Genomic DNA, 12294 nt, shown 5'->3' with positions numbered 1-12294 from the left:
ACTTTTGTATCTTTGTTATAAGGAGGACAAATATCAGGAAATTAATATTTGTACCTTAAGAGACAGTCTAATGGGCGCTCTGCAGTTCAGTATGATGTTACCTCTACGGGTTATGTGAGAACGCCAGGATAGTTCCTACAAAAAGATTACTTCAGTTTCGAATTTCTTTCGGACACATTAAACAGAACACTAAGTTGTGTTGAAACTGTTCCTGAAGTTGTTCTTAGGCCTGTCTAGTACACAATAGGTATCCCGAAATCCAGGTTTCGGTAAACACATATCTGTAATGTTCTTCAGAATATTATAACTCATATTTTGGGAATATTTAAAAATGAAAGTATCATGAGCCCCATTGGTGTACCCACCTACCTTTGCGCACAATACGTTTTGAGCTGTTGATGAGCCTCGGTAAGTAATTTTTCGAAATTCATCGTTATTCTAGTCGAAACCCAAAAGTTCCTACCTGACCCATATCTTTCCATACAGAGTATTGAATTTTATCTGTAAATTTTGCAAAATGTGGAGCGCCTAAACTCGACCAGCACCGAAAAATCACTAACCAACCTGTGATAGGATAACTAACAAAAGCAAGAACTGTATCTAACAAAGTCAGGGCAGGGCTAAGCTGGGGGCAAGCACGGAAGGGATTGGGGGTATGCTCGTGAACGAATATAGGGTAAATAACACGAACCGGCACTATTTCCGCAAACGCTTTTGCCGATTATGAACCCGTTTTGAATTTCCCACTTTTTTCGGCAGCAGTCGAGCAGAAAGTTCTATCAAATTTTGGCAGATGTTAGGTTAGGATCTTATGTTTAAGAAAAATGTTTCACATCGTATTTTAATTATAAATTTTCTATTTGTGTGAACCGTCTGCTCCAGTGAACACCTTTTTCCACATAGGTTGGCCTACAATCATTAAGTTATCATCTCCAGGGTGGATTGATTTAAATCAAATTCCGAAATAAATTCATTTAAAGTGAAAATAAGTAAAATCCCATTTCTGTTATGTTATTTCAATTATGGAAGATAATAATCATAATGCAATGAGACTCAAATGTATGTACAGCACAGTATGAAAATGAGTGTCATGCAGAGGATGATTAGGGAAAATTGAACGGGTAACGAGAGAATCCTGCTTCCTTTTCTTCGTAACAGGGTTTTCAAATAGTTAATTATTCCAAGGGAAAAATCACCATCAACAATCCAGACGAAAATCCTTTGTGTGCGCGTCTGTTTGTATCCAGATAATAGGAGAGTATTTAGAGGAGTCCGATCCCCTCGCCAAAACTTGAAAATTCTAAGATATTATAACTTAAGCGAATTTTACTTATTTTATATATATTTCGTGCCGCAAGCTAGTTCGATTTTTAAAAAATATGCCCATGCCAAACATCAGTAACTTTTGTGGGAAAAAAAATATGCCATCTTGGTGAACATTACTGTACTTTTTCCTTAATGCTAAGAAACATTGTTTGGGATTGAAACAGGTTAACGATTGGGGATTAATTCATACTTCAACACCAACACTTTAACTTAAATGGCATAATTAACATTTAATACCAATTCCTAATGTCTTTTTCTTTAATTTGTGACTTGTATTATACAAGGAGAAAGGTTTGATTTAAATAATAAAAAAAATCGATTTAAAAAAATAAGCAACAAAAATGATTTTTTTAAAAAAATCATGAATTTTTCCCACCCTGACAATCTAAATGTTTATATTAGTTGGCTACTGCAATATGACACTTTTATATTACACGAACTTGTATTTCCGTTTCACTTTCCTGAAGAATCACACAATACCCAATTCTACCTGCAAATTTTCTATTTAGGAAAACCATTCGCGGAAGTAAAACCTACGAACCAATCTGTGCTAAGTGGACACTAAAAGCATGAAGTGGATCTAACCGGGTCATTAACTTTTAAAACATTAATAATAGGAATATCGGATCTTTATTTCTAATTACTGTTTATTTCTTGCTATTGTACAGTATCATTCTATATTCCTCACATATATCTTACAAATCTATGCAACCCCTATATAGGAGAGTATTGTTCATTACCTTCAAAGTACGAAGGATGTGCCTTATATAAATAGACCGACCGGAATTTTAAATTACAAAACTGAGACGCGTAAGAATCGGTATGGCCGACGGGTGTAAACCCCCTGATTCCCAGATCGCATTTCGACCGCTAGCACTGCTTTCATGTTACAAAATGCACAAGTAACGCATTCAAAAGTTCCAGGCACGATCTAGAGAGATGCAGAAATGCAGGCTTTTTTGAATCGATGGTTTTTTGCACATAAAAAGCCGGCTTTTTGGAAAAAAAAAAATACGAGAATTTTGGAAATTTTGGCTTTTTCATTTTCATGATTTTCTATTTAAAAAGCTTTCTTATAGTATACTCTAAAGTTAAATAAAATTTCATGACCTAAATGCTATATTTCGCTCTGGAATTCACCATCATGATGGATGGAATACATGTTTTATGAATTACAGTAAACATAAAGTACGCAGTATTTGAGAGCAACTGTAGAAGATATTTAACTTTATTTTAACTTCTGAGTTATCGACATTTTTTTCTTTTCTACATCATTTCTTTTTAGTCATCCGTGTTTCATTTCCTAGAGATTAGCAGGCCTACTCTAGCTTCTAGCACATAAGTTAAACTTTTGTTTTTCAATATATCCGTCAGAGCGTACGTTTGTCAGTATATCTGTCAAAGCGTACTTCCACATTCACGTTATACTGTAGCTGTGCAATGATTTAGCAATAATCTTGCGGATACAAACTTAAATACCATTTTATACAAATAATCAGTAGCGGATTCAGAAAAGTATTTTGGGACGTGTTTCTCTGCTTAATGTTTGGTTTTTCTAAAATTTCCTAATTTTTATTTGGGAGTTTATGAGTACAAGCATAACTAATATTTCGTTTTGTTTGTATATACAGCAATAACCTTCTGAATACAACCTTGAAGACCACTTTATACTGATAATCAGTGTCGGATTTAGAAAAGTATTTTGGGAGGGGGTTTTCTTATTAATGTTTAGTTTTTCTAAAAATACCTAATTTTATTTGAGAAGAGCTTGAAGTTCATGAGTAAAGGCACAACAAATATTTCGTTTGTTTTAGAAATTCTGTAATTTCGGAGTACAAGCTTCACCCGTAAAACACCCCCACCCTAACCCCCTACGCAAATCCGTCACCGCAGGCTCGTTTCCTATCTTTATCACGCTTTAGACAAACACAACGTACTAGAGCCATGAAACGAGTTCTTGGAGATTCTAAATGCAATCCTTCACTTTTTTTCTTAATTTAATACTGACGTTTCGTCTGATTCTGTTGATTTTCCCGTAAATTTTGTTTCAGGTCATCATCTGCGGAAGTTAAAACAGAGACGCTTTAAATGGGTATAGTAGAGTAAGGCAGGGTCAAGGTATATAAAATAACAGGTGGCCCCAGTTCGCGATTAGCGTTCTGATTGGCTCCCTATCCGTGACGTCATGTGGAGGTATCTTTGAAGATTTTTTCGCTTGTCTGCTTGTTACACCTCGCGCTTTATTCGTAAAACTGGATTCAATACATAATTTCCAAATACAAATAATGAGTTATTTCTACTCACAGATGAGACAATATAATGTAATAAGTATATAAATACCGTCAATAATGATTAATTATCTATACAAATAAAAATGACTATAATGTTTACTCGCTAATTCATTCTAGATCTTTGGACCGATTTTGATAATTTTTAGTACCGTACATGAGTTGATCTGGCCTAACTAAGATTTTTATCACATTACTTTGATTAAAGGGCGAATCCTAAGAGGTAGAAGGTGTTCAACATTTGTACCTAAAATACAGTATCTCACGAACCTATCAAGTTAGAAAGATGAAATTCGGTATATAAAGTCCTCATTAAGCTTAAAGACAAACATGTCCCATTGTTTTTGGAAATTTCCGTTTTAAGGGGAAGAAGGGGCGTTTTCTATTCATTGTAATAATGTTTGATTGCTAACTTCTCCTCGACCGACTTTAACGATTTTTGGTACTTTAATGCAGCCAGCCCTAACTTAGGATCTTATCATTTTTTGGCTCGGGATGAGAGGAGGTAGGAAGGAGATGACAAATAATCAAAAACAGCCGAAATTGATGTCCAGTCCATAATTTTCAGGGTCACTGAAATGAATAGTAACCAACCCGATACCGTTTAAAACCAAATTCATCCACTTTGGGCGTGGGGAAGGGATGGCATTATGGATTTTTGTCGTTGCACTTTCATTGAAACGTGAATTCTAAGGGTGAAAGGAGTTCAAATGTTTTCCATAAACCAATCCTCTCAATAAGAACACTTCAGGTAGTAAATACATAAAGCAAACATTATTCAAAATTTCAGAGATTCCGGGTAATAACAAATTAGGTTAGGTTGTGTTAGGATAGGTTAGGTACCGGTACAAATCTAATCTACCCTAACCTAATATAACCGAATCTAACCTAACCTAACTTAATTAGGTGAGGTTAGAAACCTAACCCAACCCGTTGTATTTAGTGTGTATTAACCAAATTGTCAGAAGTCGTGACTGCAAAATATTCGTTTATTACTCAATATAACACATTTTACATTATGTATTACAGGTTATAAATTGCACAGATATCTATAGAGTGGTATACATACATAAAAGAACTACCTTCACATGGGAAAATTTGCAGTTATTTGTTCTACACTTTGCCATTCGATTTATCGGAATTCAGTTTCTGTGGGTTAGCCCCGTCTGTCGGCCAGCCCTTCAATTATAAGAATATGGTAAGAGTGCACTTTGATCAGAACAAATGATTTTGCCACGACGTGGCATTCAAGAAGGGATAAAATCAATGTGATTTGTACGGTTCGGTTATACAAGATTAGATTAGGTACAGTTAGTTTAGGTTCGGTTCGTAATAGGTTCCTATGAATGTTCTGCTCAAAGTGTACTTTGAGCACTTTGCCAGAATAATGTTTCAGGTACTTAACAAAACTTACGAATATCATTTAAACTATAGAATGTACAAGAGTATACATTTATATTCTCGTTGGTACCCCCTCCCATTTCGCTTTACGTACATAAACTCCTCAGGGCCTCAGAAACAAATGTCATAAAAGTAAAATTAATTATTGCTGTTGACCGATTCCATTTCAAATCGTCCAGACAAACCACAATTGGTCCTCATCATAGTCTCAGATTTCATTTATTTTTTTATATGGGATCTACATGCAATATTATTAGACCCATATTTTTTATTTTTGCTGAAAAAAATTTTTCCTTCGATATACAGCCTTCCAAAATGGCTGCCCTCCTCTCGGATTGCTCGAAAAACTGAAAAACATGTCAAACTAAAAATTTTTATTGTAGAGAAACGAGTGTACTTAGTAACATAATCGCAGTGGCAGGAAGAGTATAAAGTTGTATGTTTCGGTGGAGGACCAAAATTAGTTTATTGGTCCAATAGGAATCGCGCAATTCACTCGCAATGTTGCCAACTTTGGTGAAATTTTTGCTAACTTCAAACATTTATTTTTCTGTCCTCACGAGCAATATCAACCATCTGCTTCTAGTATCGAAATCTACTCCATAAGGTCTCTTGAAAATGTAAAGAACTTATGTTTCTGATTATTACATTCCACGTTATAGCATGATGAAAAGCTGAAAATTTCATTAAGACTCCATGTTTGGACGCCATTTTCTCAAAAACCCTACCTTTTAAAAATCTGATTTTTTTACAACTATTGGGGAAGTACTTAAGTTTTAATATCCGTTAACCGTTCATGCGGCTGCAGCCCCTAACATTCGCAATTAATTATTGAAATTTCGATTTTTGGACTTGAAATGTAAATATTTCCTATGGGTATTTAGGTCCTATACACAAGGCGATTTGAAAGGGAGTGTGGAAATTTTGAGGGATGAATCCTGACATCAAATCCAGTAGAAAAGTTCCTATAATCATAAGTCTAATTCCGCTTCGTTTTCGAGTTACAGGGTTTCCAACTCGGGACCCAAAATCGGCTCGCAACAGTGGAAAATAAAATCTAAATTTAGCGTTAAATCAGAACTGTGTGTTAAAGTTATGATGAAGTTCCGAAAGTTGATTTGTATCAAATATGATGATTTTTACGTTAGTTCCAATTCGGTTGGCAGTGTTGCCAACTTGGTAGCACTTTTATTTGTTTCCAAATGACATTACATGTTTTTCATTTGATATTTGGTATTCATTAATGATTGTGAACATCACATGAAACACAATTTTCCCACATCATCACAGTTTTCGAAAATTTACATGTATTTCATTAAAAGCTTTTATCTCGTGAGTTATTGATAGCTCGCAACATTAAGTGAATTTCACTTGATGTTTGCCATCATTAATAAAACCAGAATCTCGAATATAAACTACGTATGTGTAAGTTGTCATAATAATAATAATAATAATAATAATAATAATAATAATAATAATAATAATAAAAAGAAGAAAATTTATTTTTTATTATTGCAAAACCTCTCTCAACTCCACGCATCAAGTTCGAACTTGTTCAAGAAGTTCTGCTGCAACCACGAAACAGTTCATTACGTGATTCGTGTCGTGAACATCGTCCTAGTGATCTCTAGAACCATGAAAATTGTTTTAACTTGTAACATGACATTACAGTGCACTAGTTACAGTGTTTGTGTGAATAACAAGAAGTCCTATTACAGTAAGGACCGTATTAAATGTGTTGATTATTCTAAAAGGCATAAGAAGATTGTATACAGAAAGAATTCTTGACAAAAATTTTATCTTGCGGTAAAATATATGTATTTCGTACAGCGCGTCTGCCAAAACGTAGTATTAAGAGAGGATGATTATTTGTGAAAACGGTGCTTTGAATATTTACCGTGAATAACGTGCATATATGTGAGATATTGGTGACCACGGAAGAAGGTGTAAATATGAAATTATGCACCAGCAAGATAAAGAATCTGTTTCTCCCAATGTAGATTTGGAAACCATTAACCAGACAGTTAACATGCTAAACATGAATGTGTAGCCATTAAAACGGCAGTTATCGGTGAAACCTAGACTACGGTGAAGCATTCACCTCTCAAAATTTTTCACACTGCTTTTCACATCACTTTGTGTACAGGACACAAATACTCATCCTCCCCTAATAATAGTACGTTTGGGCAGACACGCTGTATGCAATCCATATATTTTACAGCAAGATAAATTTTTTCTCTAGAATTCTTTCTGTGTACAATCTTCTTACGGCTTTTAGCATAATCAACATATTTAATACGGTCCTTACTGTAATAGGACTTCCCCATTGTTATTCACACAAACACTTTTAACTAGTGCACTACAATGTCATGTTACCAGTGAAAACAACTTTCAAGGTTCTAGAGAACACTGTTCACGACGCCGAATCACGCAAACTATCAATAACGCACGAGATAATACCTTTTAATGAAATACATGTAAGTTTTTGAAAACTATGATGATGTGGGAAAATTGTGCTACATGTGATGTTCACAATCATTAATGAATACCAAATATAAAATAGAAACCACGTAGTGTCGTTTGGAAACAAATAAAAGTTCTACCAAGTTGGCAACACTGTCAACCGAATTAGAACTAATGTAAATATCATCATATTGACACAAATCAACTTTCGGAACTTCATCATAACTTTAACACATAGTTTCTGATTTAATGTGAAATATATATTTAATTTTCAATTGTCCCGAGCCGATTTTGGGTCCCGAGTTGGAAACCCTGTAACTCAAAAACGAAGCGGAATTCGACTTATGTTTACAGGAACTTTTCTACTGGATTTGATGTTAGGATTCATCCCTCAAAATGTCCATACTCCCTTTCAAATCGCCTTGTGTATAGGACCTAAATACCCATAGGAAATATTTACATTTCAAGTCCAAAAATCGGAATTTCAATAATTAATTGCGAATGTTAGGGGCTGCAACCGCATGAACGGTTAACGGATATTAAATACTCAGGTACTTCTCCAACAGTTGTAAAAAAATCAGATTTTTAAAAGGTGGGGTTTTTGAAAAAATGGCATTCAAACATGGAGTCTTAATGACATTTTCAGCTTTTCATCATGCTATAACGTGGGATGTAATAATCAGAAACGTAAGTCCTTTACATTTTCAAGAGACCTTATGGAGTAGATTTCGATGCTAGAAGCAGATGGTTGGTATTGCTCGTGAGGACAGAAAAATAAATGTTTGAAGTTAGCAAAAATTTCACCAAAGTTGGTAACATTGCGAGTGAATTGCGCGATTCCTATTGGACCAATAAACTAATTTTGGTCCTCCACCGAAACAAACAACTTTATACTCTTCCTGCTATTGCAATTATGTTACTAAGTACACTTGTTTCTCTACAATAAAATTTTTAGTTTAACATGTTTTTCAGTTTTTCGAGCAATCCGAGAGGAGGGCTGCCATTTTGGAAGGCTGTATATCGAAGAAAAATTTTTTTCAGCAAAAAGGAAAAATATGGGTCTAATACTTTTGTATGTAGTTTCTTATTATAAAAAATAAACTAAATCTGAGACAGTCGTGTGGACCACCCTGGACGAATTGAAATGGAATCACTCTGTTACACACTTGTTTTTCAACTTGACTAGTGTCTAGTTTATTTTTCCCAATGCCAGTTTGGTATCAATAATGAAGGAACAGCGTCAGATCTTAAACACAAATTTTGGAGGAAACTTAGAAGCTCGTTTTTTCGAACTTTTTGATAATCATCTGATGAAAAGTGAGCAGAACATATTCCTGCGTTATCCACATTAAAAGTGTTCTTTCGCTTACAGCGGGAAATCAATCTTCTTACGTTCATCATTCTTAGGGAATCGATGGAACATTATTTTATTTGTATTGCTTCCTGTGTTATTAGAATGAGCTACTGCACAAGTAAGATAACTTTTGCCCATCCCGAGAGTCCCCCGAGGCAGGGTAATGAACGTGTTAATTTAACGTTGGGGAAATTTTGATCCATTTTCATAAAATTAGCACAGTATAATTTCTTTTTTCTAAGTGAGCATACCAACTGAAGCGGGCATTGTAAAGCTATCCCAAAATAACTATATATACAATTAATTAACGAAACAGTGTATAATTATCTGTGATATATTTTGAATAACAATTAACCTTCGAGTAGTCGCGCCGCGGTCAAAAGCACCGCAGGGAAATTATTTTTCATCGTGTGTCCATTCTGTTTGTCCGACAGACTTCGTCTAGCTAATCTTCCCCCTCACCTTCCCGAACATTCCTGCTCAATCACTCCGTTATCCGTTGTTTAGTTTAACTACTAGTGATTGTTTAGTGATTCTGCGGTGCTTTCCACCGCGCGCGACTAACCGTGTAATGTTTTTTCTCAGTGTTTCGCTCTGCACGTGAAATTTGATTTTGGAGATGTTTTAAGCTTTATAAACACAAATATTATTTTAATGGACGGAAGAGAGGTCGACAGAGTTAACAAACCGATACCAAGTGTGAAAAAAGAGAAAATTAGAAATGAACAGCTTAAAACAACGGAGGAAAATGTTAGGAATGGACTATTTGGATAAATGCCGAGATGATCTCGTGGAAGCTTTGTCTAAAGAAGATCGTAATATATATATATATATATGTATATATATATATATATATATATATATATATATATATATATATATATATATATATATATATATATATATATATGAGTGAATACGAAAGATGAAGTGAGGAGTCTGCGAGCGAATCTTAAGATCTTAAACCCAGAAATGACCAGCGATTCCCCGAATGTAGTCAGAGCAGGAGAGGACCAAATAAGCGACGACGAAGTGTAGAACAGTGTAAATTTGAAGATAACCTAAAATAATTCAATGTAGTTCTGTATAGATGAAGTTTAAAAATAACAGGACCGTAAAATAATTCAATGTAAATTTGATTTGATTTCAATTTAGCGCCCTTTTCGGCATCAAGGCTATGTAAGACGTGGACCTACTGCTTAACGTGGGGTCCGAACCACATGAGCTCCCACCGGGAATCAAACCCGGAAGTCCCACGAAAATGGCGTGTATGCTAACCGCTTAGCCACGAGTGAGCTCTAATTGAATCTAAAATGCGATGTGAAGCTTTGTTTTAGTGTTATGTTTATATAGTGTATTTTTTACTAATCTACTATTGCATTTCTGATTTTATACGAACCCGAGTTGACAAAAACAAAAGATCGTCCTCAGATTTAGAATTTTCAATAAAACCAGTGCGTAGCTATCTATCTAAAGAAATATGTAACGAAAAAAGGGTTAAATTCCAAAGTTGGGCGTCCCTTTCCAGCGAAATTTTTAAAATTTACAGGAAATATATGGATAATTTGATCGTTTGTGTGCTTGATAATATATAAGAGTCTCGAAAAATCTGTTTATTTGTTATATATAAGCGGTTATAAACATGAGACTATATGGCGAGCGGAGGGAACTACTTGGCGCAAGGTAACCGAACAGTTGTATTGTGGGAAAGAAACGAGCATTTATGTTACCAATTTGGCGAATGTACAAGGGCAATGAACTAGCAGTTTAACCGAACAGTTGTATTGTGGGAAAGAAACGAGCATTTATGTTACCAATATGGCGAATGTACAAGGGCAATGAACTAGCAGTTTTAACATTTGTGAAGAGCACGGATTAATGAACCTAATAACAAATTGCAGAAAGTGTGGAAAGGAGATAACAGTGAAAAAACTTGACGAAAGCGGACGCCCAACTTCGGAATATATGCCCGAAAAAAACATTTTATTCCAAATATGAAATAAAAAAAACAGTACATGTCTAATTGTAGGTTCCTCTAATAGTTATTACTGTAAAACTTATTATAATAATAAAAATGTTATTCCCTCTTAATCAGAAAATATACAAAATTACGTTTCTAATACAAGAAAAATGTTTAAAACGATATTTGGAACACATTATGTTCGTGCGGTCCTTTTGACCGCGCGCGACTATTCGCGTTACTTTTTCAGCGCGACTTCTCGAGGGTTAAGGAACACTGCTCATTTATGCCTTAAAACAGGCCAATTTAGAAGTCCCGTTTCAGAAAGAGAAAACGTAACAGGCCTATGTTTAGCAGAAGAGGTCCAGCTCTTTTCTCTTCTCCAAAAAATGATAGAATTTTGCTTATTTCTACTAATATTACGTTAGTTTAGGTTAGCTTACTTTGCTTATTTCTACTAATATTACGTTAGTTTAGGTTAGCTTACTTTATGTTACGTCTAGTACTTGCATCAGTCATTTCTCCTGTAAATTTTGTGATTTTTATGTGCTTCTGGACCCCTTGTACCAAACATACCCCACATAACGTTCAAAAAAGGGAATGTACCGACCAAAACGGGACGTCTGGTCACCTCATATACAATCAATCTCTTTCAACAAACTGCCCGTAAATTTACTAAAACCTTGAAACCCAGAATAGGATTCTATTGCTAATTTATGCCTAGCAAATGATGCACAGTAATACAGCAATTTGGAATGTACGGTATTTTATTCTAACTTACATTTTAGCACATGCCACTATACCTAAATAACTGAATTTAAATTTAAAGCACCATCGTTGATCAACACTCACCACAGTTTTACATCCGCAACTTCTTTTTCATCATTGGAATGCGCGGGAAATATTTCAAACGGTGATATGAGCCACAGAGGGTCATTCCGTTTCAGCCCACAAAATTCTGAATACAGTAACGTAACGCAACGCAGAGAGTCATTATAACTTTTATGCCAATTATTGCTAGCAAATCAGTAAATATTCATTCTACTAAACGAAAAATCTTATAATTTTCGATAATGAGCATACAAATTATGAATGATATTTCCATGTTTTGCGTTGCATTCACTTCGTAAAGTAAGCGAAGACCATAAGAACATGGAATTGGCATCATTACTTCGGATTTGCGTTGACACAACGTTTGTTTCGGACACAACGCAAATCCGAAGTAATGATGCCAATCCCATGTTCTTATGGTCTTCGCTCACTTTACGAAGTGAATGCAACGCAAAACATGGTAATATCATTCATAATTCGTATGCCCATTATCGAAAATTATAAGATTTTTCGTTTAGTAGAATGAATATTTACTAACGCCACTGGTCGGCATTGTAAACTCTGTTCCAATCCTCTTACACAGTTTCCACCCAAAGGCATGGTTCCTTTACCCAAAAAAACAGAAATCAGCACTCAAATAACGCCACCGGATGACCCTCCCAAAAAAAAAA

The 12294-nt window shown here is 35.0% G+C and overlaps 1 protein-coding gene across 4 annotated transcripts in view; it reads right to left on the bottom strand.

Annotated features, from left to right (window-relative positions):
• The window catches only part of LOC145664370 (serine/threonine-protein kinase VRK1-like), a 53166-nt gene extending 41373 nt beyond the window's left edge, over nucleotides 1-11793 (bottom strand). Inside the window, exon 1 of one of the 4 annotated variants that reach the window (XM_081731015.1) lies at nucleotides 11645-11793. Coding sequence is in view for 1 of the 4 variants with exons in the window: in XM_081731013.1 (XP_081587139.1) it covers nucleotides 11280-11311 (32 nt within the window). In the remaining 3 variants the exon portion in view is untranslated. Of the gene's footprint in view, nucleotides 1-11279; nucleotides 11327-11573 lie in introns of those variants that run through there. The other 3 variants (XM_081731014.1, XM_081731016.1, XM_081731013.1) reach the window with 3 other exon arrangements.
• Nucleotides 11794-12294: the final 501 nt, after the last annotated feature.

Source organism: Thermobia domestica, chromosome 11 (genome assembly GCF_964235325.1).
Source record: "Thermobia domestica chromosome 11, izTheDome1.hap1.1, whole genome shotgun sequence".
Taxonomy (NCBI): domain Eukaryota; kingdom Metazoa; phylum Arthropoda; class Insecta; order Zygentoma; family Lepismatidae; genus Thermobia; species Thermobia domestica.
This window is presented reverse-complemented; position numbering and strand designations above follow the sequence as displayed.